This window comes from Anopheles gambiae, chromosome 2 (genome assembly GCF_943734735.2).
Source record: "Anopheles gambiae chromosome 2, idAnoGambNW_F1_1, whole genome shotgun sequence".
NCBI classification, from domain to species: Eukaryota; Metazoa; Arthropoda; class Insecta; order Diptera; family Culicidae; genus Anopheles; species Anopheles gambiae.
Genome location: NC_064601.1, coordinates 82,742,622 through 82,770,472, shown reverse-complemented (window position 1 = coordinate 82,770,472; position 27,851 = coordinate 82,742,622). Strand labels below are relative to the sequence as shown.

The 27,851-nt window shown below is 48.1% G+C and overlaps 3 protein-coding genes across 5 annotated transcripts in view; 2 read left to right on the top strand and 1 right to left on the bottom strand.

Moving 5' to 3' along the window:
- Nucleotides 1–1,273: 1,273 nt before the first annotated feature.
- Nucleotides 1,274–5,419, bottom strand: LOC1270373 (GTP-binding protein Di-Ras2). The gene is made up of 5 exons (XM_309095.5): nucleotides 3,656–5,419; nucleotides 3,108–3,215; nucleotides 2,819–3,004; nucleotides 2,575–2,745; nucleotides 1,274–2,479 (listed from the first exon to the last, which is right to left on the bottom strand). The coding sequence occupies exons 1-5, from the start codon at nucleotides 3,731–3,733 to the stop codon at nucleotides 2,162–2,164; spliced, it is 861 nt and encodes a 286-aa protein (XP_309095.5). The 5' UTR covers nucleotides 3,734–5,419; the 3' UTR covers nucleotides 1,274–2,161.
- Nucleotides 5,420–6,566: 1,147 nt separating this feature from the next.
- On the top strand, nucleotides 6,567–17,294 carry LOC1270378 (aminopeptidase N). 2 transcript variants are annotated; one of them, XM_309093.5, is made up of 11 exons: nucleotides 6,567–8,253; nucleotides 10,608–10,706; nucleotides 10,782–10,820; nucleotides 10,904–11,092; nucleotides 11,195–11,277; nucleotides 11,438–11,619; nucleotides 11,704–11,884; nucleotides 11,947–13,399; nucleotides 14,841–14,983; nucleotides 15,125–15,889; nucleotides 15,955–17,294. In XM_309093.5, the coding sequence occupies exons 1-11, from the start codon at nucleotides 8,133–8,135 to the stop codon at nucleotides 16,099–16,101; spliced, it is 3,402 nt and encodes a 1,133-aa protein (XP_309093.5). In that variant the 5' UTR covers nucleotides 6,567–8,132; the 3' UTR covers nucleotides 16,102–17,294. The 2 variants fall into 2 exon arrangements, with proteins under 2 accessions (XP_309093.5, XP_061502369.1); XM_061646385.1 differs by lacking the exon at nucleotides 6,567–8,253 and adding an exon at nucleotides 8,759–10,273.
- Nucleotides 17,295–21,252: 3,958 nt separating this feature from the next.
- The window catches only part of LOC1270380 (segmentation protein cap'n'collar), a 45,253-nt gene continuing 38,654 nt past the window's right edge, over nucleotides 21,253–27,851 (top strand). Inside the window, exons 1-2 of one of the 2 annotated variants that reach the window (XM_061646383.1) lie at nucleotides 21,253–21,435; nucleotides 21,733–26,174. In XM_061646383.1, the coding sequence (XP_061502367.1) occupies nucleotides 25,176–26,174 (999 nt within the window). In that variant the 5' untranslated portion in view covers nucleotides 21,253–21,435; nucleotides 21,733–25,175. Of the gene's footprint in view, nucleotides 21,436–21,491; nucleotides 26,175–27,851 lie in introns of both variants that reach the window. The other variant, XM_061646384.1, reaches the window with a different exon arrangement.

Sequence of the window (27,851 nt, the reverse complement as noted above, 5' to 3'; positions counted from 1 at the left end):
TGTTGTGGGCAGCGGTCGTACTCCCTCTCCAACTGCGTATAATAATTGTCTTTATCGTCATCGGTGCTTCCAAGGTGCGGACTATGCACATTTATGATGCTCAGGTTGAAGAACCTGCCACGAATCCTCAACCTGCACATCCGTTCATTGATCGGCCACCACCCGATCACTCGCTTTCGCATCTCACCTATGACCAGGAACGCCGTACCGAGTTCATGCTTTTCACCACCGCTTTGGTAGATCATGCAATCGCTACGATAGGGGCGCTCCGTCACTCCTTTCCAGCGCGTCTCCTGAAGTGCTACTATTCCGAAGCCACGGGCCCTCACCTCGTCCGAAAGAATGCGGGTACTTCCGGGTGCTGTGAGAGATCTGCAGTTCCATGTTCCGAGTTTCCAATCGTTTGCCTTGTTCGGTTGCGTGGGTCGGTATCGGTTGGTCCGGTTCGAAATCCTTTGGTTTCCTTTCGTTGCGTTTATGTTTTTCCAGGGGTGGCTTGCAAGGCCTCTCCCCCAACCTCCAGTCTCGACGTAGGGCCTACGCATCCTAGCTGATTAAAGTCCCGTAGGATGCCAGGACAGAAGGGGCACCCAGCCGCCCCTAACATGGAGAACAGACGCTGGTCGTCGTCCCCCCCGCTCAATTTAGCCATATAGCCCATCTTCCCAAGGGGTTGGGTTTCCCCGTATACCCAAGCTCAGATATTTGGAGAAATATGTTACCGTTCTGTACGCCGTGGACGTATTGAGTCGGAGTAGGGTATGGAGATCCTATATTAGCCTTCGAGAGGCGTCAGACCATACCCGTATCAGTGCGGTATTGCTACAAACACTGACAACAGAACAAACTTTTGCATAGACTGTGACATTTAATAACATCCCCAAATCACTCGAAAGGGTGCTACCATCTTCAATTCAAATACTCTTTGAAGGCAAGAGAAACCTGTAATGCCAATAGTAAATATACTTAAAAACACATACCGACAAGTGTTTGTAGTTGTTGTAATTTATAAAGCTTTATTAAAGCTTTACATAACGCTACATGAGCTTAGAAGGACAAGGGAATGAACGAAGCGACGGGTTTCAACTGTGTCTGTACACGAGATTTAATGCAACAAATCCAAGCAGCGCTCTGTTGAAGGTTGATCTATCTAGGTAAACTCAAAGAAAAGCCCTTAAAAATACAGCATACCTGACACGGTCGCTCCGATTGCGCTACTGCAACTCTCTGCACTACCTCGTTTCGGCAAAGCTTTTGGACTATCGCACACAAGTTAGTAACGATCTCACACTAGTGATTATCTCAACGATTTATTATTTGTTATTTGAAGCAAAATATAATCATTGTTATTGTTAATTTTCCTACGGGGTTTTGGGTTTTTTTGTTGGTTTTGCTTTTGTTATATCTAGTGCACTTCAGTTAAGCGTCTATTCGATTCGTGTGTATTAGTTGGTAAGCTAAGAGATATAGCTAAGAGAATTTGGTATTTGGTTGTTTTCTTTCTTGCTTGCTTGCTTGCTTTCTTTCATTGTATATATGAATGCTGTCGTAAGAATAATACTCCCGAACCATTTGCTTATCAATGCAATATGTGTGTGTGTGTGTTTGTTTGTCTGTGTGTATGTGTTTGTGTATTTTCGTGTGAGTTCGCTTTCCCTTACCCATCCCTATCATGTCGATTGCTTGTTGCGTACGCGCGATACGTTTACGATTTCATTCAAGTATTTAGATTTGGATCATGATGAAGCAGCCGTCCCGAGATGCTTTGCATAAATCGCCATTCGGTTCCTCTCTGCTGCATCACCTGCACATATGATCCAGCATGTGATTTCTTCCTACGATCAGCTGCATCTGTGTATGTGATGCGTGCGTTTAGCTGTGTGTGTGTGTGATTGTTTGTGTCTGTGTTGCGTGTAAGTACTCGATTTAGCCTCGTTGCACAATTGCATCGCGATTTTTTCCTCATATAATATCAATAATATAACGAAGTTCGATTGTGCGGACACGTCCACACGCGATCATTGGTTGAGTAAGCGTGCCGTCATTGTTTCGGTACTGGTCAGCGTCATCATCATCATCACCATCATCGTCAACGGTCAACCCGTGGACGTGGGCCGTTCGCGGCCCCACCTTCCAGGCGGTTTGGTTTTGGCCCAGCTTTTCACATCACTTTACACTTTTCCTTTAGTGTGCCGCTGCCCTCGCCACCGGCCGGCGCCGCCCCGGCCGCCTGCTGGCCAGCCGCACCCTTGTCCTTCCCACCGTCCTTCGCTTTGTCCTTGTCTTTCGTTTGCTTTTCCTTGTCCTTCTCCTTCTCCTTGCCCTTTTCCTTCTCTCGCTGCAGCTGCTTTTCCTTCTTTTCCTTCAGCAGCTTTTCCTCTTTGGCCTGCTCCTTCATCATTTTCTTCTTGTTTTTCTTCTTGTTCTTCCCGTCCAGCTGGAGCGATACGTTGCGGTTCTTTTCCATGTTGAGCAGCTCCTGTTGATTGGGCGATTATTTTGTTTTGGAAGCAAACGCATTTCAATTAAATTAGAGCGTAAGTACAGTGTTTTTTTTTTGCTGGCCACACTTACCTGAAACAGCTCGGTAACGTTGTGGTTCTCTTTGGCGGACGTTTCCATAAACGAGACGCCCCAGGTAGCGGCCTCCGTCTGACCTTCGATGTTGGTCACCTCCCGCAAGTCTTCGCTTTCATCACATTTGTTGCCCACCAGCATTACCGGTATTTGGGATATTTCTTCACCCTGGCAAAAATAGGCAAATATGAGCAAGCGCTTTCATCCTCCATCCCTGACCACTTCCATCACTTCACCGTACCTTTAGCTCTCGAATTAAGCTCCATATCGGTCGCAGCTCCTCGAGGCTCTGTTTCGAGCAGACCGAGTACACCAGTATGAACGCGTGACCCTTCGTGATGGACAGCCGCTGCATTGCCGGGAACTGATGCGAACCCGTCGTGTCGGTGATTTGCAGTGTGCAGATATTTTTATTGCAGCTTATCACCTAAAAAAAGAAAAAGAATGAAAATTAGACTCCGAGCGTGAAACGACGAACCCCCTCGTTTTTTGATGTGCACCGATTAAAAAGCCCGAGCTGGCCCTCTTACCTGCCGGTACGTATCCTCGATGGTGGGAATGTAGCTCTCACGGAACGTTCCCTTGATAAATCGAAGCACCAGTGAGCTTTTGCCGACACCGCCCGCACCGAACACCACCTCCAGGGGTTTGCAGTCCCAGTAGCAAGTCGTTGGCCGTTCGGAGCATGAAACGAAGAAGAAACACACGCACACACACACAAACAAAAAAAAACACAGAAAAGAATTTTTTCTCTTAGTACGTATGCGAATGGGGCACGGTTTGGGGGCATGCAATAGCAAAAACAAAACAACTAAAACGCAAACTAAACGCTAGTTGCCACTAGTATGCACGCCCTTCAAGGAACGCCTGAATGCCGCTTGACACACACCGCACCTAACCCAACCCAACCTCTGAGGCCTTTTGATGGGCTAGGCGGGAGCTTGCAGCAATCGCCTCAGGAACGCTCTACCCATGGGGCACGGGCGGCATCATCTAGTTGCCTAGTGGTCTAGTGGGAAGCAGCAGCATGGAAAAACGGGGAAAGGGTGTTGGTGTTTTTTATACATTACACTCGTACCACTCGGTAGTCATTGCTTTGCTCGGGCATTTTAATGTTTTGTAAAATCTTCTTGTTATTCCTATCCATTTCGCCCATCTTGGTGGATTTTTGTTGTATTTTGTTGCTGCGTTTCGTTCGTACGTTCGTTGGTTGATCACACTACAAAAGTGGGTTTTTTGGGGGGGTGCTGGGGATGTGCTGGGAAATTGTTGTTGTTGCTCTGCTCCGCCGCTGCTGCTGCTGTTGCTGGGACACACGGGAGACACGCGAAACCCGTGACGCGGAAACACACACACACAAACACACTAACACTCTCACACACACGCGTGCAGGGCGGGGAGAAAAAGGATGCTCTAGCTTCCGGATCGCGGACACCTGTGCTGTGCGTGTAACTGTCCTACAGTGCGTGTCTTACTTTTTGTTTGCTTTTTAGGGTTTTACGTTTTGCCTTTTCGGAAGTGTGTATATTGGTGTATATATATGTATATGCGCGTGTATATATACTGGTGTATACTGCTGTGTATGTATATAATATATGTATAATAATAACTCTAACAAGAACGTTTGCTTTCGTTTCAACTGGCAACAATCTGCTTCTGCCCGCCGTCCTGCCCCTGCTTCTGCTTCTGCCCTCCCTCCGTTTGTTGCTATGCGGTCACTGTGCTCTCACTAACAATAACATTTGTACAACGACAAACATCACAATGCTGCTTGCTCTCCCGATGCGTGCAAACGATGGGTTTTAACTTAGTGAAAAATTCGATGTTTTGTTTGAGGACGAACTGCGTTCTGCTTCTTTGCTGCGTTTTCTGGGTGTTGGTGTGTGTGTTGCGCGCTCTGTATATTTTACATTTGCCGTGTTTCTGCTTTTCGCTTTCCTGCCCGCGGTGGGGTTTGGGTGGTAACCACCACAGGTTCTGTTGCTGCTTTCGTCGCCGCCTGCTAGATTTGCCGTTCTAGCGTTTCGGTAGTGCGTACGGCTGTGGCGTGGTACGTGCGTGCACGCTCTGTATGTGTTCGCGCATATGGGTTTGTGTGTGTGTGTGTCCACAAGAGTGCCAGAAAAAACTAACTAAGTGTGCAGCACCAGAAGACTCGGAGGCTAAAGGAGAACTTTGTTAGGTTGTTCTTCTGTTTTTTTTTTCGAGTTGGGGAGCACAACACCACGAACAAAAGAACACCAACGCAGCACACTAAACTTCAACGCACGCACACACACACGTACAAACACACACACACGGGCAACAGGATAGGGACGCGCGCTCAGGCGTTTCTTTTTCACGAGGTGCGCTCCGCTACGGCAGCACGGTGGGGTACGCACACGGCACAGAATTTCACACCAGCGGGAACCACCCTCTGGGGCCAGCCTTTTACTCTATGTACAGTTGCTGCGCCCGAAACGGGGGTGAAAACGGCCCTTTTTCGCGTGGTTTAGCTGGCGGTGGTGGTCTGGTGCCTTCCGAAGCTAAACAAAATACACTCATTTGACAATTTGCTCGCGCACAACCACACACGCCACACCAGGAGGAGCACAATCGATGTCTGTTTTTGGAGTTTCCGCAGAGTGGTTCCGCTCATTGCGCTCCCTCGGCTAACCTCGCATCTATCATCTATCGCGCTGGCTGCTCCGGCCTGTCCCAGAGAGCTTCGCACCCGATCTATCTCCCGAGAAGGCATTTCTCAATGAATGAAAAAAAAAAAATACACACACACATTGAGAGTCACACCGTGGTTGTTCCCGCTCTTTCCGAACGGCGAGAGAATGCGCTGCGGGATGGGATAAATTGCATTGGATTTTCACCTCCTTATCTCGCACTAAGGTAATGATAATAAAGCTGAGTGTGTCGCACTCCGGCCCAGCTGTGACAGCGTGTCAAAGGTCGTCGCGTTTATGGCACAGTGTTTGATTGTACAGTTTCCACAAAATAATCAGTTGCAAGAAGATGGTAAAGCTGTTCTTTGCGTTGCATTTTATGTTTTAATGCAATCAGTTTATGTTATTTTATTTATAAGTAGTTATATTATATCTTTGAACTTTTGACCAAATTTCTTATAATCACATTCTTTAGAATGTGTAAAATAATGTTGAAATTATACCAGAAAACTTATTTTTTTCTATTTGCTCATCGTTAGAGGAATGTAGAATAACATATCTAAATATAGAGCATTAATTACCCTGAGAAATGTATATTCTATTCTGCAACTATTTTTAGCATTTTACATTTTGCATTGTATCAGTTTTACGATTCAGTTAAAATAGGGAAAAATGAAGTATTCACTATTCTATTATAATGTAGTGGAAATGTTAGTAGAGCGAATGAAATATTAAAAACAATGCATTTTTATATTTGATGAAGTGTTTATATACAAAAAATGCAAAATACTTTATCTTGATTAACAATACATCGGATACAAAATATTATAATATTAATATTTTTTTTATTCAGGATAATATAAATATTATAAAGAAAAGTTAAACATTCGATTCACGTTCACTTCCACTCGATTACTATTTTATCGATATTTATGTTATCTCTAAATTGGAATAAAATTTATTCACCAATAAAGTTTTTTTTAAAGAAACGGCTATGGTGACCAATAAGAATTAATAATGGAGCATAACATTAAAATTCCGCAAAAAAAACTTTTATTTAAATATTTTTGTCCTTAAGGCGCAAACCTACTAGGCGCCTCCATCGAATCGCGCTTTCGATTCAAAAACACCTTCAAGGACGCGAATTTGAAGGTAAATCTGATTTTTACATGCAAAAAAAAATCAGCACCACCAAAAACTCATTGGCCAAACTCGGAAGCAACCCTGAACGAATCTTTCCAATCCCTTCGCCCTTACCGCACCCTTCCCTTCCCCTTCCGTAGCTCAACAAATGGTGGGCGCGTGCGCATGGCGGGACGCCACATTTTGCCAATTCCAGTGCACGCTTCGTCCTTCAGGCGGCACGCGCGCTGCTTTCGCATTTTATTGATAAATCAATACACCAGGCCCCGGAACCGGAATGGCAGGCAGAAGGAGCGGAGAAGGTTCCACCGTCCAGCCGACGCTCCGTTAGTCAGTGCTCGCCGCGAAGCTCTGCTAAACGCAACACACACCAGCCACCAGCAAACGCCGTTCGTACAGCGCGCGCGGCGGCCTAGTGTGCCGTGCCGTGCTGAGACTCGTGTATACACGCTACCAGGGCGCACCAGAGAAAAAAATAAAAGAGCGATACGCGGACAGTCGGCTAGCTGGCCTGGCCCGGACACAACATCACACAGCACGCCAACCGATTTTGGACCAATTTTACAGATGAAGTGAAAGTGCAGTTTGTTTGAAAAGCGGAAAAGCAAAAGGTGAAGTTAAACAGCGCGTCTCGAAAGTGTAGTGCGTGTGCATGTGTACGTGTGTATTGTGTTAGCCCGAGTTCGAAGCGAAGCCCCGAGGAAAGGGCCGAGAGCATGGTGGTGCCATCGGCGAGGGCCTGCTTTTCCCTCAAGCACAACGCGCACACATCCAAACGCCGCTATCATCGCCAGCATCTTCCAGCAGTGGCTCGAGAGGAAAGTGTGGTGAACTCATTCGTTCGGTCGCTTCATTCGCAGCAGTCAGCACGTTGAAGGAACACATAGCAGCGGAAGGAAAACGGAATAACAAACAACAACACACTCACACACATACAAAGGAATCCTCACTATACTTCTATACAACCACAGTACTTTTTACTGCTTACCATATCTAATACTCAACTTTTGGCTGTTTTGAGCGTGTTTTACCGCGAAGGGTGAAGGATATTCCCATTTTACAACTTTACTTACGGAGGAGGAGGTTGCGACGTCCCTCTACCTGCTGTGCTGTCCCTTCAGTATTATACATCTATATTACCGAATTTAGACCAACAAGCAAACACATCCCCCTCGGAAGCGTCACACAGTAGATATTTTGCTTCCGAGAACAAAACCCCGTCAAATGCATATCAGTAGGCAATATAGTGTTTAAGAAGCGGTCGGAATAGATATATATCAGGAGGTGCAAGTTTTGGTGCTAAAAAGCGGTGATACAGTGAAGCAAACACACACAAACAGAGACCGGAGTAGTTTTATGATTCCAAAACACATCCCCATCACAAACCGTCGCCGTCGTGTGTTTATCAACAAGTGGAGGGTGTCCCAACGGTGGAGCCATTTGGAGCCGCGCACACACATTAGCATCGTGGTCGTCGCCGTCAGCCGTCGTGAATTCTATTATTTGCGGCTGTGGTAGAGCGGCTGTGTCTCTCTAGCTGTCCTGTTCCGTTCTTTCCGGTACCGGAGCTCGAATACCGCTGGTGTGGTATTGGTTTGATTTGGCGTTCCAAAAACATTCCGCGGCGTGCCCGGGAACCATAACATATCATCGCGAGCGGGACGAACGCAGGCGACGAACCGCAGGTTTGAGCAGGGTCTAGCCAGAGCTTCGGCCAATCAGAGCAACAAGCCGCACAACAAGCCGGGAAGCTACACAATGAAGCGCAGAAATGACTACAAGGTGGCGATGGCCGAAAGCGTCGAGCTGGAACCGCTCGGCGGTATGGACAAGCTGTCCGAGACGGACAGCAAGAAGCGCAATGGCATCAATAAGTTCGGTAAGCATCCTTTTTTCAGTAATACATTCTGTTTCACTTTGTTAGTTAGTTTTATTATTTTTTTTGTGACTTTAATTATCCTTTACCTCCATGCGCCATCGCCATTGGCGCTGGCAAATTAGTTCCAAGTGCCCTCGGTGCCGTCGTAGTTATCGCACTTCCGGGTGGCAGCATAGAATCGGTGCCATTTCCTCATTAGTTTCTTGTGTTGCTATTTTGCTATCACTTCTCTAGCCCCCGCTCCCCCCTTCTTGGTCCCTCGCCTCAAGCATCAAAGTTGGCTGTGTGATCCGTGATAGAACGCATATCGCGTCGCTGTCTTCACCAACACACCGACACATCGGCACGTTGTCCTTTGCTGTCTATAACACACACACACATACACACAGATAGCCATTACAACTACACACACAAAACACTCTCACCCTCTTGTGTTCGCGAGAGAGTTTGCCTAGCGGTGTGTGCGTGTGTGTGTGTGTGCGTGTAGCAAGATTTACTTAGGGACTAGAGGGACAAGCACTCCCCCACCCCGACCCCGACCCTTTACACCATTGTCACCGGACGGCGGTCCCGTGCCGTTCCCGTCGCCTCGTGCGCATGTCCAGTGGATGTTGTAGATGTGAGAAAAAGGTGAAAAAAATATTGACAGATTCCCATATCACAGCAAGGAGCGCAGCGCGAGCACCGTGTGTCCTCTGCACAAGCAACGAAAAGCGCGTTCACTCCAGTACCACACTTCCGTCCTTCTTATTTATACTGGCCCTTGGCGTGTGCGAGTCCGTCTGTGTCCCGAGAAACCGCGTTGTGAATTGTGTGCTAAAGCAGTGGGTGAAAGCAGTGCTGTCCTACTGTCGTGCATTTCTGGGTGCCTCGAGCCAAGCATTGTCCCCAAGTCCGTGTCCAGCGCTGTGAGAAATTGCCGTTTGCTGTAGCAAAGAGAAAGGAAGCGGAACAGTCCGTCTTTCACCTTGCTCGTTGGGACGCGCGTGTGAACTGAGCCTCCCCTCCACTCACGAACAACTGCAATGGCCGACCACCGATAAGACTTTTGCCGGATGATATTGCTACGGTGCATCCGTGCTGGTTGTAACATTTCGTAATATAAAAACTCCGCACAGCCACACACACACACTCTCGCATCAAATCAGCGGAAAAAGGCAATTTCCTAGCTGCACGCCATTTCCTTCCCATTCGCTCCGCGTGTTGCCGCCGCACACGATCTTGATGCACTTGACGGTGCTGTGTTTGTGTTGAAAAAAAAAAAACAACTGCCACGGGGGTGCACCTTGCAAGCGTAAGCAGGGCAGTTGTCCATCATCTAAGCAGGCTAGAGGCGAAAACACTGCCGCCACCGCACGCGCCATTACAGTTGCGCTGCACGCGTCCCCTCGTGCTTGGCTCGCGCTAGACGGCGGCTGTCACACTTTGTAACGCAAGCAGGATCTGCTTTTTCATCGTTGTTTTGGAATTGCTGGTGCTGCTGTTGTTGTTGTGCTTTCGTGGAAAAGTAATTTGAAGCTGTGTGTTGCAGTGGTAGTCCACCCGCAAACCCGTGTCCCGTGCCCCGTCCAACGCCAGTGGTTGCTTTGATTTAAGACATATACACATACACACACACACACTCGCCGCAAGCAAATGTGCTGCAAATGGCTGTCCAACTGCTGCACGCCTAACTGCCGCTGGTGATAACGTTTCGTTCGCGTCCCGCACGCGCGCCCGCCAACCCTGTAACCCCAGCGTCCCCAGCCCAGCGCCACCCTGAGGGGTAGCTTTGTTTTAATTTTAAACCCTCCTCACCACCACCACCACCCCACCAACGCCCCCGCCAACGCCGCCACTGCCGCGCCCCGTCCGCGACCCGCCACCATCGACGAGGCCGCCGTGTTGGCTGGTGAGCAAAGGAAGGGCGGCCCCGTCAAAGTATCGGTCGTTGGCAGTGGTGGCCCGAACAACAAACCGTGGCGCAGAGAACGCATCGGCATGACGGAGCCAGACTCTGACGACGACGCATTCCTTACAGGTACACAGAGAGAGAGAGAGAGAGAGAGAGTGAAAGAGAAGGGGAGAGAAAGAGAGGGTCATACGGCGACAAATAGAAAATATTGTATATCTGGAAGCGTTTTTTGTTCTTCTTTTTTTACACCTATTTGTCTGTTTTGCTTATCTGCTTTTACTGTCTTGTTTTGTTATTTGTTTGTTAATTTCATCAACTTCTTCGGTGTTTATGTATCATATTTCATTGCTTTATTTGTTTCACCTATATTGTTTTATGTTCCATTGGTTTAATTTACATATTTTAAGCATTTATAGGATAACTAGATAATGTTTAACACATTTCTGTATTTCTTTTGTAGGTGGCGATAGCTCCTCGCGACCGGTTCGCGATGGAGTTGCCGTATGCTCACAGAAACGAGCACTGTTTGTGACGGCAATAGTCCTCGGAACATTGCTAGGTAATTTTAACAAATATATTTGTGTTTTTTATACTCAAATAACTCATATCACATATTCTTTCTGTGACACTGCAGCAACGGCTCTAGTGATAGCATATGCGGGTCCACAGACAGGTAGGTCACATTAATCACAATCGAAAGCATTAGCATTACCTTAATAATATCTTTATTTTCCACCACTTTATCTATTCAACTAGTTTGTCCGTGTGCTGGGAAGATACCACCCGGGTACGTCCCCGACGGATACAACAGCTCGGAACCGTTCCAGCCGATCGCCACCAACGGGCAGCCGTTCCCGTGGCTGCTGCCCACCTTACCGAACAATGTCAAACCGAACCGGTACATTCTCACCATACATCCCAACCTTACGACGCTCGACGTAAAAGGTAACCGATTTGGCCCGAACGAACCCAATTTTGCGTAAACCTTTCCTCAATTTAGACATGGACACATTTAATATTTTTCTCTCCATAATTTAACACCTCCAGGTCAGGTGTCGATAGAGCTGTACGTGGAAAAGGAGACGAACTTTGTGGTGCTGCACGCTCAGGATCTCAACATTACCGAGAAGGTACGCGCGTGTGTGTCTGTGTGTGAATATTGAATGACATTTTGCGCGATTGTAAAATCGGTGACCCTTTCCCGGTGAAGGGTCATACAAAATACATCGAGCTGTGTGTGAATTATTTGAGTTTAAAGAACCCTTTTTTCCTCCCTTCTACTCCCTCCAGGCGCTGGTTGGACCGAAAGGATTTGCGTTGAAAATTCTCCGCATGCTCGAGTACACGCCACGCCAGCAGCTGTACATTGAGACGCGCGAAAAGCTGCGGAAAAAGGCCAACTACACGCTCAGCATACGGTGGCACTCGAAAATGATACTCGACCAATTTGAGGGAGATTTCGACATGAAGAAGTAGGCTTTAGTTTCTTGCCCATTGGCGGAACAGTTTGATCATCATGCGAGTAATGTTTTGTCGTTTTCTTTTGCTTTTCCCAGGACATTGGCCGCTACGGTGCTGAAGCCGGGTAGCACCAGGAAAGCGTTCCCTTGCTTCGATGAGCCACACCTGCGAGCGGCATTTAAGATATCACTCTTCCGCGATCGGTTCCACATCGGGCTGTCGAACTCCATCGTGCAAGACACGGACGATGTTGGATTTTACATGGGCACTGGATTGGTAAGTGAATCGTTTTTAGAGCTCTTTGAACCGTTCCTTAACTGCCGCACCACTATTTACAGCTGCGAGATGATTTTGCTGAAACGCCACCCCTACCGCCCGATTCGGTTTCGTGGGTCATCAGTGACTTTAGGCGAGAACTGCTGGAACCATCGGCAAAGTATCAAAAGGTCAACGCAAGCGGCAACGGTGCGTCTGCGGCAGGGGCGGGAAAAGTCCCACCCAGCACTGCTGGAGCGGGAAATGGCAAAAGCACCCCTTCGAAGGTTACCAAGACGGAGAAAAAACCATTCCGCAATCTGACCGCCGTTCTGCTGTCGAAGAATCTGTTCAAGCTCACCAACACCGCGCCGACGAAAGAACCTACCCAGATCGAAAACGATGTGACGATCAGTGCGGCCGAATCTGGACCCGCAGTCGCGAAATCGAACGGCACCGTCCTGCCAGAGCACGATGCACTGTGGAACGGTGACACGGCGTTGATACGAACGGCGCCGGCCTATTCCTTCTACGCACCAGAAACACACATCGCAAAGGGCACTTTCATTCTGCACACCTCTCGGGATATTTTGGAGTACCTTCAACAGTGGCTGTCGGTGGCTTACCCTCTGTCGAAGCTGGACTTTGTAGCACTTCCCTCGCTGCTGGACGATTTGTCCAGCTCGCTCGGCATCATCGTGTGCCGTACCTCCTTCCTGAACGAACCGACGGCCATCTCATCCAAGGAGTATCACATGTCGGTGGTGAAAATTTCCGAAGGCATCGTCAAGCAGTACTTCGGTGGGCTCATCTCCCCGAAAGTCTGGAAGCACAAATGGCTCTGGGAGGGTCTTATACGCTATTTGAGCCGCTTCCTGCTCGCCACCATTCAGCCGCTCTGGCCCATGAAGGAACTGTTCCTGATCGATACGCTAACCAAAGCGCTCGACATCGATGCGCTGCAGGGCTGGGAAAGCATCAGTGCCGGGGCGAGCGATTCCGGCGATAATGATCCGTTTTACGTGGACAAATCGGCCGCACTGCTTTCGATGCTACAGTCCGCCATCGGGGAGCGCAACTTTCGGCAGTGCTTGGGCAAGTTCTTGAAAACGTACCAGTTCCAGACGGCCGAACCGAGCGACCTGTGGGCGATCTGCGCGAAGCAGGTGAACAACAGCAAGTACGTGAGGGAGATGATGAACCAGTGGACCAACACGGCCGCCTTTCCGCTGCTAAATGTAACGATGAACGGGACCAGTCTCACCGTGAGACAGACGGGATTCCGGCCGGCCGAGTACCTGGCAATCTACGACGAGCCGATGGAGGAGATCGAGCGGGAAGGAGAGCAGGGCAGAAGCACCACCACCACGCCGGCCCCGGTGGATGCGACGGGTAAGAGTGGGTCCGGCGAGGCTGGAACCAGATGGGTCTTTCCGATACACTACATCACTGATGTGCTCAACACGAACGAAACTGCGGCCGAGGCTGAGCACAAGGAGCAGCAGAGTTTAATCATCTGGCTGAACTCGAGCGAAGGTATGTTGGGCATTTAATAATTATCTTATGTTCTTGTGACAAAGGTCATAATATGCTGTATATTTGAAAATAATTGTTGAAACTTAGAATTGCAATGTATATCCAATAAGTCTATAATTGCTTACAGCTAATTGCTCGAATTTTTCTGGGAACAAAATATGTATCTCGCCCTGAATAATTAGTAGGCGCAAGACCTCTAACAGTTTCAAAGTTCAAGAAACCTGATTTGAAAACCCGATTTTTTAGCAAATTCTAGCTTTGTTTCGTTCGAATGCATGGGATTTTACTCCCATAAGCGAAAAAAAAGATACATTGTTTATACATTTGACTAATAAACTTGACTGGCTGGGGCTTGCAACGAGAAAACCGAACTCAAGACCCACCCAAGACGGGTTCGACAGTTACCCCCAATTCGACACTAGGCACAGGGGAGCACTGCGAATTCGATGGCTAGATGAGGTGAAGGAAGTCCTGTTGGAGATCGAGTGCTAACATGGATGGAAAGCTGTAGCCAGGGAAAGAGTATCATGGAGAATTATTGTTAACCAAGCCATGTCACGACGCCATGCTCTATTGTGAGCTAGCCAAAGACACAGAAAATTAACTGAAGTTTACGTAAAAAAAACCTTTTTGAGAAGGGATATAAAAGAACATTCTTTTTACTTCGACAAACTTTCTAGACTTTATCATATCATGCTACCGCTTAGTCAGTCCATCCTTCAGAGAGACTGTCCGGATGGGTATCGATTACGTTCGTGTGCCTTTTTTGTTCTTTTGTAGGCTTCTAAATGGGCTGTTTGTCCTAATGGCTAGTAGCTGTTAACTAAGCAGTGGAGGATGTAGTTTGTGTTACCCATGTTCTTACTTGTGTTACTCATCAAACGCTTTTTCTGGGTAATTAGGTGGTGCTCAGGTATAACCGACCTCAATAGATGCTTTTGAACAATCTTATAATGATAACGATAAAAATCTTATCCAAGTCTCTATTCATCGAATGTCCACCGCTCCAAAATCATGAACCTTATAAACTATTCTTGGGGTTTCTCTTCATCTTCCCTGTAAAGTCGTTGCTCAGGCGCTTTTTGTTATGAGAATCACAAATTAATTAAAAACGATGTCAAATTTAATTTTCGACAAAGTGATAGTCGTACACATTTCACAAAGACAATTTATGTTGCCTATAAAAGAGGAAATCAATTTTAATTAATCTTTGAGCTGTAACTCTCTGCCTATGAATTGATAACGGGAACATCCGGCTGATTGTAATTCCAATTAGTACCATTTCCCATTGTCAATCAATCAAATTTCAGTAGTACCACGTTCAATCACGCTAATAATAGCTCTCAATGTTCACTATCTCCTCTCTCTCTCTCTCTCTCTCTCTCTCTCTCTCTCTCTCTCTCTCTCTCTCTCTCGCTCGCTCGCTCATTCTAACCTCTAGTGATAATCACATTAAACCACACCGCACAATGGATCAAACTCAATCACGGTCAAACAGGATACTATCGTGTTCTATACGATGAAGCAAACTGGGCCAAACTTGTAGAGCAGATGCAAATCAACAATGCTGTATTTAGCACGCAGGTAAGAAAACGTTGCCCTTTTTTATCAGAATACCAACTTGGAACGAGTCGACATTCGGCACATTCAGAACATTAGAAATAAGATAGTGTTACCTTTAATAGTAACAAGTATTCGTGTTTTTCCACCCCTCACCTTTTGCAGGATCGTGTTGGACTCGTTTCCGATATATTTACCCTCTGCCACGCTAATCTCATACCGTGCCACGCGGCAATGGAACTCATATCGTACTTCCCGAAGGAAAAGGAATGGGGCCCGATCGTGCTCGGCACGAGCCATCTCGAAAAGTGGCGCAAGATCCTGAAGTACTCCGAGTGCTACCTGGTGCTGGCCGAATACGTGCGTCAAAATCTGGCCAAATCGATACAGGTGCTGGGCTGGGATGATACCGGCGAGGATGAAACGAAGCTGCTGCGTCCCGTCCTAATGCTCAGTGCGGCACTGTGGGAGGAGTCGGAAACGATCAAGTTTGCCAAGGGCCTGGTGACCAACTTTACGACCCATTCGATACCGATACCACCGAACCTGCGCTCCGTCGCCTACATCGGTTCGGTCCTGTCCGGCGAGTTCCAGTACTGGCAGTTCTGCTGGGACCGCTACATGACCGTGCGGCGCGAGAAGAGCTCCGTGCTCGAGGAGCGCATGGAGCTGCTGCGAGCGCTTGGCGTGACGAAGGACGCCTGGCTGCAGAACCGGCTGCTGTCGCACGTCATCACGCTGCCCGTGTTTGAGATCGTGCAGGTGCTGGAAGCAATTGCCGGTACACCCACCGGTGGCGCAATGGCGTGCCGGTTTCTGCAGGCCAAGTGGTTCGATTTCCAGTCCAAGCTGGGCCGTGGTACGGTTCAGTTTGCGCGCGTCATCTCCGCCATCACGCAGTACGGTTCGACCAAGTTCGACTACGATGAGGTATGTACGCCGCGTGGCGCATGTATAAGTCACATTCTCATTCAACGCCCATTTCCATTCCGCAGCTAAAATCACTGGTGGAACGGTTCGGGGACGGACCTGGCCTAAAGCTGCTTAACATGACGCTCAGCACGGTGGCCGCGAACGTCGAGTGGGTGAGCCGATCGCAAGCATCCATATACAGCTGGATCGAGAGCAAATATCACTTTTGATTAAAGCGCCAAGCAATAGTGAAGCGGACGTAGACTTTGTTCATCTTACAACAATCCAACAATTTTCATCGATGCGCAACTGTTCCGTTTCCTTTCTTCTTCTTCTATTTTTAAAACTGAGTTCGGTTTTTTTGTAATGCCTGACTTTCAAGATGCGTAGAAATGGGTGGAACCCCGCAGGAGGAGAGATGTAGCAAACCACACACAAAAAAAAACATACGGTAACAAAGATAGTGAAAACGAAGGACAATTTCTAGGACAAGCAAAAAGGGCGGCAAGAATGCATTTATCGTAGTACAATCTCAAGACTCCTTTTATAGATACCAAGAGGACGGCGCCTGCAGGAGGCGAAGTGTTCTTCAATCTTCCACTGTCTACGTTTTAGGTATATAGGTGTAAATATATATATTCTACAAACATATAAGTTACCAAAGAATGCAAAGAATAGTTTGTGTGATCGACAATTTATATCGTATATCTCGCCAGTAACTTAAGAAGAGAAGAAAATGAACAAGGAAAAAAACCATAGCGAAAGCAACCAAACCAAACCGAATAGACGAACCAGAATGGAAATCATGCATATAAAGGCCCCGCAGAACGATAGTGATGGGAAGAATGCACAAAGTGGCAGCAGATAGACGCCACCCTCCCATTTGGGGCGGAGGTGTGATGGTTTTTTGTGCGTTTAGCTATATATATATATTAGGCTGTTTGGTGCTAAATACGCCCGCTCGGTGTGTATGTATGTGCATCCCGCATGCTAGGTAGTAGACCGTACGCACGCCCCTCTAGTCCACGTGCTGATCTTACCGCCGATAGTGCGCGATCGGGACAAAGTTACCCCAAAAAGGAGTCGACGGGAAAGCGCGCGGGTACGGCTACTAGTTAAAACGATCCTTATATCAACAATCCTATGTTTGGTGTTCAGTGTGTGTGTATATGTCACGCCTGAATGTCACCCGTTTTGCAAACAGCAGCAGCAGCAGCAGCAGTGATTTATGTTGAATATATGAATAATCAGTGTTCAGTATTGATTTAGTGCATCTCTCATCTTTCTATCTCTTTCTAATCTCTCTTCTCACTGAAATGTGTAATTTCCTTTGCAAGTCAGAACCAAAACTGGAACAGGCAAACACACGAAACATGCATACCATGGATACACAACGTAATTAAATGGTGTGAACATTACTAAACTTGTGTTGTTTGATTTTGTGCAATGATGACAGAATACAAAACGTTGAAAGCTTACATGGGACTTCCATATCATCAACACATCTATAATTTTAAGCTCTTAATGGAGAGGACGTCGCCGGGATCCTGTCAGCTCATTTTGAGCCTATCACGACTCTTCTACCTTTATGTGTACCTTATGTCTTTAACTTTGGCTGTTGGAGCACTTTCGGCCTTCCGGAATTACGGTGTTGCGGTAGCAACGGGTAGGTTTGAGGCGATTTTTAAATTGCAACGGCTGAGTTGAGGAGATTTAAATTGCAACACAATATTTCATTTGCAACGGCTAAGTTTGGATAGAAATTCGAAGCTATTGTAACTTATCGTATGAGAACGAGATCGCTGGCCTAAATAAACATACATCTTGGGAACGGCCCGTTTCTTGAGTTCATCGATAAGCATAAGCCACTCGACCAACGCGTAGGGTAATAAAAATATTTAGATCTGGTGCACCCCGTAGGAGGACAGAAATGCATGAAGAACGACCGGAGAAAAAAGAAAACATAAAGATTATAAACAAATTGTTGCATGCATTGCCAAAAAGGGCCACGGTACTTTCACACACTGGCACCAATACAATTAAACAACGTGTACGGACACGTTCAACACCATCAAAAATGTTAGTATATAAGAACCAATTTTGTCAAATAAACGAGCAGATCTAAGTTAGAAACGGAACGGAAAACGTCTCGATTTTCTTTGAACGTCTTGGCCTTTCCTAGGTTTTTCTTTAGGTCTCATCCGGGTCCCTCTGCCCCCATCCGAAAAGTTATTGAATGAATTGTGCCACTTTCGAAGCATAGGTTCCCACGAACCGCGAACACTAGCCGAAGGTTTAATGTACAATTTATTTTGGTAACTCCTTTCGGGCAGAAACCCATCTTTACATAAATTTGTTTTCGGTTGGATCTCAGGACACTGAAGGCCTTTCCTTCGCGTGGCCTGGCCCGAGTTCCGCCGTCAACATACGGAGTTCTACATCCTGAACGGACTTTGGAGCACGTTTGGACACCCAGAACTAAGGGGTCCTACATCTTATATATGTGCTCATGTACGAATCCGCATATGAAACATCGTATAAAATAGACTTCAAATCTAGGAGGCTGTAAACTTTGTGCCGTTTCTATTGTGCGAGATTAGTCCTTGAAGTCATTGGGTCATGAGACTTGGAAGTTCAGACAACATATCAATTGTCGCATGGAATGGGGTATATTGGCCATGGAGCTCGGGTTTAAGTGACGCCACTGGAGTTCCTCTCAAGCATGGTTGTGTTTTAATGGTTTGAGAGAATCTCTAAATCGTCCACTCTAAAGGCGCACTGTTCCAAGTGTCCTATGAAATGGTTTTATAAGGGATATAAAATTGTTTTAAAAATTCTTCCACGCATTCTTCTGAACATCTTCCTTTCAATCTCGACTTAGACGTTTTTACCAGAATTGCATAAGGATATTGCGTCAAGACTGCCTCAGGGGCAACGGCATTGAGGATATGTTCATACTCGTGAGGCGCACAATCAAGGTGATCGAGGTGCAACATGTTAAAGATGGGAGGCTCGGTTGGAGCGATCCGAAAAAATGTAATGGAACTCCGGTTGGAACAGTCGTAACGGTCGGAATGTTCAGAAAGGTTCGCAATGTTTGGAACGATTTGAAAGATCGGAAAGATTGGAATTATCGAAATTGAATTGAAAGATTAAGTTGATCGGAACGATCAGAACGATCAGAAGGAAAGCATAGGAATGGTCAGAAAGATCGGAATGTCGAAATAATCAGAACAATCGCGTTGGTTGGATTGGTCGAAACATAACGGTAGGAGCAATCGTATTGTACGTTGCAAGGCTGACCCACTCTCAACATTTTGTCATAACATGTCGGAAACAACTAAGATACAACGAAAAATCCAAAAATACTATCTATAAGAATTCGACGAAATGGATATGTTTATGAAAGTGTCCCTCTGTGAAACCAATACTAATGAAAGTGACCCTTAAATAACAGAAAAAAAAACAAATGGGTTAAATAGTCATGAAATAATTATCTTTTCTACGGCTCCAGTCAAAATTCTTAGAATGCTCCTAATATTGTGAAACTAACAAAAAAGGTACATGTTTGTTTACACCGTTGGACCCTTGTCCGGACGCCCTTCAATGTTCAAATTGTCCGCGGCGCCCCAAAGCACCATGTTCATGACAAAAAGCCGGTTTTCGCGAGCTCGCCAACGCTCCAAATCGGTGCGATTTTCCCCCGCTGGCGATACTTTTTGTAAGTAGTTGTGACGGTTTTTGACATTTCGAGAGAGGGTTTTTGAGGGTTCGAGGCCGATGGCCGCCAAAAAGCTCGCACTGGTGTGCGATTGAGTTGGTGGACAAAATTAAATGACAAAAAAATGAATTCACTCTATTTTTCGCGAGCTTTTATTTATGTATTTATTTCATGCAATTTTCTGACGAGGCCATTTACGTGCCTTGCCGTTTGATGGATACGAAACTATATAAAACAAGCGTAGGTGGATGTGGAACTCAAATAAATAAAAAAAAAATGAACATGTTTCATGGCGCCGGATGTAACATCCCTGGTCACATTCTTGCGGTGCTGCAGGCGTGAATCCTCTTTAAATGGAGTTGCGCAGCATTCCTACGGTCCTTACTAGTGATGGGTAAAGTCGGCAAAAATCCAGAGTCAACTCGAATCCGGCTCCGATAAATTCGAAATCGACTCTGGAAGGTAGGTCCGCGCTGCAATATCCGGAGTCGTTCAGAATCGTCCGAAATGGCCCGGAGTCGTCCGGAATCGCACTGAGCCGCCCGGAGTCGGAGTCGTCCGGCGTCGCTCGGAGTCGTTCGAAGTCATCCGGCGTCGCCCGGAGTCGTCCGGAGTCGTCCGGAGTCGATGTCGTCTGGAGTCGGTTTCGTCCGGAGTCGGTGTCGACAGGAGTTGGTGTCGTCCGGAGTCGTCTGAGTCGTTCGGAGTCGGAATCGTCCGGAGTCGTTCGGAATCACCCGGAGTTGGAGTCGTCCGGAGTCGTCTGGAGTCGTCCGGAGATGTCCGGAGTCGTCTGGAGTCGTCCGGAGACATCTGGAGTCGTTTGGAGTCGTCTGGAGTCGTCCGGAGTCGTTTGGAGTCGTTCAGAATCGTCCGGAGTCGTCTGGAGTCATCCAGAATCGGCTGCGGACGGAGTAATCTGGAGTCGGCCGAGGTCGGCTTGTATAGGAAGTGAAAATGAATGAAAGACAAAAAACACAACGAAAGGAAATGTCTGATGACAAGTACATTAAACCACAAGGATCCTGTTGACTCCTACCAACTCCGCTTCCGAACTACTCCGAACGACTCCGGACGACTCCAACTCCGGACGACTCCGACTCCAGACGACTCCGGACGACTCCGAACGACTCCACACGACTCCGAACGACTCCGACTCCGGACGACTCCGACTCCCAACGACTCCAAACGACTTCGCGTGATTCCAGACGACGACGATTCCGGGCGACTCCGGACGACTCCGAGCAACTCTGGACGACTCCGAAGAACTCCGGGCGACTCCGGACGATTCCGGGCGACTCTGACTCCGGGCGGATCTAGTGGTTCCATTTTGCCGGAGTCGGAATCGGACTAACAATAGTCGGAGTCGGATCGGAGTCGTGGGTGCGCTCCCTACAGCACATCACTAGTCCTTACTCATTAATTTTCAAATTTTGATTTTGCCTCATCGCCGCATGCAGCGGATTCGCAAGTGCTGTCGTTAACGTAAAATCCCATACAAAAACGCAAAGTCGTATGCGGCGAGATTCTGACCGTTCCCTCCCCTCGAAACGAGCGAGTAAAGGACGGCTAGACAAAATGAGTGAGATGTAGCTATTTTCGAACGTCAAAAACCCACGCCTTGCCTTTCGGGTGTTTGTTGTGTCTAACGTTTCTAACAGGCCGTGCATAACGTCATCGCAGTTATCGCAAGTTCCACTGTGTACGGAAAAATATGATTAATTTCCTACTCGTGTGTCCGAAAAACCGACCGCAACCTGCACCTTGCCCGCATTTTCGCTTCTAGCCATTGTGTTGTTCTATTGTTTTGCTTGCCATACACCAACGCAACCACTAAAGCTTCGTAAGTATTGGGCAATTGGGGCAACAGCGATGTGATCATACTTTTTTTTCTAGCAGCAAGCGCAACAGGTTCCGTTTTCTTGATCAATAGAAGCTAGCAGCAGCTCGTTTGGACAGTCCGTCAGTGTCGCTTGCGTAAGGGTGTGGTGGTAGTGGTGTGTCGCCGAGAGATAATGCGCATCGGCGCAAGTGGCGGGATGTTCGACTAATATCATGTGTTTACCCGTTTACTGTGCGCGTTTCTGAATCGTTTGTTTTGTTTTGTTTTTTACTTGCTCTGTTTGTTGCACTGTTTTAGAAACGTTCGATCCCGATGGCCGACTTTGATTTACCGCGAATGCGTTCGCTCGCACCGGAGCAGGACCCCGCCGTGCCGATTGCGTACGAGCACCGGCGATCACCCCCCATGGTCACCCACCACCAGGTAAATGTTACTTAGCCGTACCGAACGTTTTCCTCTTGGCGATGGGAAACGACACCACCATCGCTAATTCCATCCCGATTCCATGTAGCAAATCATTATGTAAACACATACTAAACCACCGCTCTAGCTCTTAGCCCCATACATCGACTTCCGCATCGCCATCATGTACTGTGCCACCGCAAAACGATATTAAAAGTAAATAAACCAACATTTAACATTGCAAACTCTAATCAATCTATCATGTTCATTTCTCTCATCTGAACTCCTCTCATCTTCACACTAATAATCGAGTTACGAGTGGAGTCCATGTTATCAGTGGAGGGTGTGATTTGGTTGGTGAAAAAAATGTATCGTTCTCAGTAACACCGCAAACATCCGGTTGTGGGGGCTTTCGTCGATTCGATTAGGAGCAAATCCCGCCCTTGAAACATGCGAAGAAGCGAGGAAAAAGAACGCATGCTGGGTAAAAGGGGGATAATGGCTTCACGATCTGCAGACCGACCAATCTCATCGTTCACGGTGGATGATCATCACGCTCATCATACACTTGGTGGAAAAAAGGGCGACATACAAAAAAAAAGACTAACTGTTCGTCTGCTGGCAATAATTCTGGGCTTGTGCATTGTGCCATTATGTGTTAGCGAAGCATAAACAGACGCACAAAAACACAACATCCAATGTTCCCATACGGAACACAAACAGTTTTGTGGTGTTTTGGATAGCTTTCGGGTGTCATCAGCAATTTTGGTTTTTCTGTCCAGCGTCTCACGAATGGCTTCAACCCGTTTTCATGCTGCTTTCCCATCGCTTTGCTAATGCGCACAAGTTACAGTGACGGGAAATTAGTTACACAGCACCATCATCTAACTTCCACAGAAATGCACGCAATTTGTTTTCATGGAATCGGCAGCCTAGAATAAAATGTCTCAATGTGCTCGTTTGCATCACCTGTTGCCTTTCGTCCGCTACCGGTACGTCACGTTTGACAGTAAATGACCGGTTTTGTTTACCGATTGAAACGCTCGCTCTTGCCTGTTAGCGATTTTAGATAATTGTTTTCGTATTTTTACTAATTCTGAGCAATTTTCTGAATATTACTGAACCACAAATAGTGAAAATAATAAGCAAATCTATATGATTTGCTGGCACGACCACTGTCGGTTAGCAACTGTCATATCAGCGATTCTTTTTTTCAAGAACGCTCCAGCCAGTATTTGTGCAACCCGTTGCCACACAGTCCAAAAACCGCAAAAGCTGATGCAATACACAGCACCCGTTCTAGAACAATCGCGTCTAGTTTGTTTGTTTGCGGTTTATGCCAATGTCTCTGCCGTTTCATAAAAGTTGCGTATATTGCGTGCCCATCCCTTACAACAGTATTAGCAGCGCAGTTTGTACGCGCAAATGCTTCCTCAGACACACGGGTCCCCGAGGCGTCGACCGCAGTGCCGGACGAGCGGTGGTAAACGCACGGCCCGATTGCGTACAGTCTATTCCCGAGATACGCGGTTTGTGCGTTCTCGAGGAATCCGCGTAAGTCGAAATCGCGGATTTAATACGATTCGTGCAGAATATTCAGATATTTTTCATTTGTAAGTGCATTAAATTTATTAGCAAAAATGAAATGTAAACTGCATTCGACAATTCTTGAATCAAATTGTACTGATTTGACATCCGAATCCACGCAAGTCGAGAACCGCGTAACTTGCGAACAGACTGTACTGCTGTGATGTATGCGGCGTAAAGTTGTGTGCGAGATGATAGGTTCGTCGTATGATAATTACGATTTCACCACACAAACGCGGCTCCCCCTCACCCGTTTTCGGCCCATGGTAGCGGCAGCAGCAGACAGACTGACACAGACTACCGCTCCGTCGCGCAGTGCGACTGTATTTTTGCTTTGAATCTTTGTTTCCAAATAAAACCCCCCATCCCCAAGGCATCCAAGATCGGCTTTGGTCAGCACGGGTGGCCACAACATTCTGCTCCGAGCAGAGTCCTACAGGGGCCCACCACAGAAGTGTCGTCGGTCGGTCGCGGCTTCACAACGTTACGTACACGGGTGTCGCGGTTGAATTACTCACGCAAACACCACGGCACACAGCGAGCGATCGAACGTTCCGTGCGGTTCCGTTTGTTCCGCTGTACGCGTATGTGTGTGTGAATGCGTGCGTGCGTGCGTGTGAGTGAGTTGTGTTGTGTTGGGGAGTGCAGCGAAAAAGTTTCACTGTGTACTGTATTTTCCTTTCTTCGCGAGTGGGGCTGCGCTGTTTGTGCAAATCATACTCGCATTAAAGCGGGGCGACTCGACGGAAGAAGACAGATTAGTGCGCTCCACATAACGCACACGCAATTCGGCAGCCCGCGAGCCCGACTAGACACCCCGCGGTGTGTGTGTGTGTGTTTGTGCGGTCATTTTATTTCGGATTCCGCCTGTTTTTGCGTGCGTAAATAGTGTCGCGCTGCTGGTTGCTGCCAGCTAGGAAGTGAGCGATCGGTGCAAGGTGCATAATTAAACTTGCTGATAAAGGGAAGTCGAACGTCTCGGCGTGTGTGTGTGTGTGTGCGCGCGCGGGGCAGTGAAGACGGATCGAACTTGTGCGTTTGCGAGTGTGCGGCGGTACTGTTGTTTTTTTTTCCTTCTGTGCAAAGTAGTGGTGAATCATACACAGCCAGAGCACACAGCAAACTATACACGTACACGTACACGTACACCCCGGGGAAGTGTGCGAGAGGGTACGGTTGTGTTGTGTCCGGCTGGCTGGCTCGCGGTGGCCTACCACGACAGCGGTACGCGGAACAAAAGTGGGCTTCGTAAAGAGCGAATTCATTAACCGGTTCGTTTGCTGATGTAAAGCGACGAACCTCTTGCGGCGCGGCTCTTGACGACGACGCGTAACAAAAAGTAGGGTTTGAAAGAAAGAAAAACAATCTGCCGTGTGCGTGTGTGCATCAGGTGCGTAGCAAGTATATCGCCCCTTGTGTGCGTCAGTGTGTCTGTGCGTGGTGTGGCGAAAGCGATTTCATCAGTGAAGTGTGCCGTGTTGACATACAAATTAAGCAAAAGCTAACAGTTGTCTCGAAGGGCAAAAGAAGAAGAAGAAGAAGTAGGGGAAGCAAATACGTCATCTCACTGGAGCCCCCAGCAGCAGCCTCGCAGACCTTCATCTCGTTTCGCAAGGATCGGTCGTAACGTGCGGTGCGTTGTGTGCGGTGTTCGATGTATGTGGTAGCAAGACGCGTCTTGCCAGCAGCATCACCGCCACCACCACTGCCACCGCCACCGCCACCAACATTATTGCTGACGGCCGGCAATTATGCTCTCCACCAAGAAGCTCTTCACCGAGCACCTGCTGACGCTGGTGCTCACGCTCAGCCTGCTGCGCATCGATCCGGAGAACTACCTCGACCTGCAATGGGGCGGCCGGTTGGCGCGGGTCGGCGACGCCGGCGGCTGGCAGCTGGAGCTGCTCGCGGCCGGACCGGACTACTCCAACCAGTCGTACGTGAACCGTAAGTTTCTGCCACCGATCATCGAGGATCTGTCCCGGTTCGAGCGGCCGTTCATCGAGCAGAACCATCGCGGGCTGCAGACGTACCTGCTGAACGTGCTGGATGCGAACGACGACGGCGCGTCGGCCGGCACGCTGGCCGAGGAGCGGCCCCCTTCACCAGTGCCGGCGGTTGCTTCCGGAGGGGGTAGCGGCGTTGGCGTGGGAACGGTACTGCCAGCCGCCCACAACGCCACCATGCACGCGCTGACGAACCTGGACGTGGACGCCGAGGACATCTTCCTGAGCGCGGACCTGTTCGAGGAAACGACCTCGGTGCTGGAGCAGAACATGGCCGACCTGAGCGAGTACGATACGATCTTGCTGGAGCATCCCACCGTCAAGTTTGACGCCGGTGCCGCTAGCCTGCCCGACCTGGAGGGAACCATCGCAAGGGCACGGACCCTGATGAACGAGGCGAGCAAGAAGTTCGAGGTGAAGCGGGAGGAGGAGAAGCAGGAGGATCAGGCCACGACCAGCAGCTCGGCGACCGGTGCTACTCCGACGGAAGGCTCGGGAGCGGTCCGAGCGAACAAGACGCGCGCCTACGAAGACGACGACGACGACGAGGACTCGGAGGATGAGCGGGACATCAAGGAGGCGGTGCAACGGCAGATCAACACGCAGCAGAAGCATCTAGTGTGCACCGATTTGGATACCGCCGAGGTGACGGTGAAAACGGAGCCGGTGGAAACGAATGACACGACAGTGCAGGAGTCCTCAACTGCTGCTGCTGCTGCTGCGGCTCAGGATCTTACACAGGAGGTAAAAACGGTTGGTGGTAGAATGGGAAGAGGAGAAGGGGGGTGTTTACCCCCGCTGGCCGTTAATAAGCGAGGTGCCGTCATTCGAATGTTTGGAACACAAAGAAAGACGCGATGCGCCACGGCCAGTGACACAAGTCCTCCGCAAACGCAGGGTTACAAAGGAGGGGGAGGGGGTGTGCGTAGGTGTGTGTATAAATTATTACATGACGCGGCCTATATTCTGCGAGAACACACGGCGCGCGGAGGTCGACGTATCGTCCTCAACCCCCATCCGATTGCAAAGGAAATGTGCAAAAAACAGACAAAGATCGGGTCCTCCCCCCAGTGTGCCGAATAGGATTCGCTGACCTTTCTTGGGTGGGGTGTTTGGGGGAGGATGAGGCAGGCAGACGTTGTAAAGAGCACGCCGGTGTGTCCGTATATTAACAATTTCAAGGCATTTTCTTTCTTTCACCGAGCCGCCGGTGGGGATGGTGTTGTTGTTGTTGCAAACAGTAGCAGCATCCCGCCGAAGATCGCGGCCAATGGTTTCTTTGTGTCGAATAATTCGAATAAACACCAAAAACGCGACCTCCTCGCGCGGCTACGAAAATAACGACCGTGGGGGACGAGAGAAGAGGAGGAACAAAATAAGAAAAGAACTGCATATAAACCTGTATTTACACAGCCAAGAATCGGGGAGAGGTGACTGCACCGAGTGTGTAACGCACGCCTTTCGGATGCACTGCGCTGCTCGACCGGCGACGGACATGTGTGTGTGTCTGTCTGTCTGTGCGCGTTGTTTTCGTATGGACATGTAGGCGCAACATGTTGGTGGGGAGCAAAGGGGGGTTGTTAAAAATGATGCAGATGCGGCGGGGGCGACGAAAATGCGCAGCGAAAGGTACAAAAACCCCCTCGCGCCTGTGATAAACGGACGGAGGAAACGTTCATACGCACACACACACGCACTCCGGTGGCCTATTTTATTCGCGAAATACGCCAGATGTTGGTGGAAATATTCGTCAATACGCGGCCCTTGACACGACGCCGCACAAAGAGACAAGGAATGCGACCGTACACGTCAGTTGTGTGAGAGAAACAGAAATAGAAAAAAAACCCGAAACCAAACAACGCAATCTCTTAACACTTTCCCTCCAGATATCAGCGAGGGGTTGGTGAGACAAAAAAAAAGTCCCGCGACCAAACTGAAGATGCACCATCATACGTGCTGCCATCTATCGGCGAACGGGTTTGTAAGCGTTGTGCTAAAAAAAACGTGTGTACTAAAAAGCTTCACTGCGTTGTTTGAAAAGCTGTTCCTCAGCTCAGTCGTTGATCGTCTCTGCATGTTGAAGAATTATGCTGATGCTTTTATGATGTTTTGGACGCGAGAGAAGCATACAAAAAGCTTCTCTCCGCTTTGTGCGTTAGAAAGAGCGAAGAAAGAGATGGCAAAAGGAAAGATCCTTTTGCACAGCCATTTACAAACCGTATCAACAGAGCGCACAGGAGGGGCTTACGGATGATTGATGACTGTTTGCGAGGTATATAAGTCGTTATATACAGGCAACGACACACTGTGCGTATGTGTGCGTGCGTACCATGATCAAAAGGGAAAACGCATGATAATTATAGTAATTTCGTTGTCATTATTTAGTTTATCGACTGCTAATGCTTAGAATTTAACTGTGTT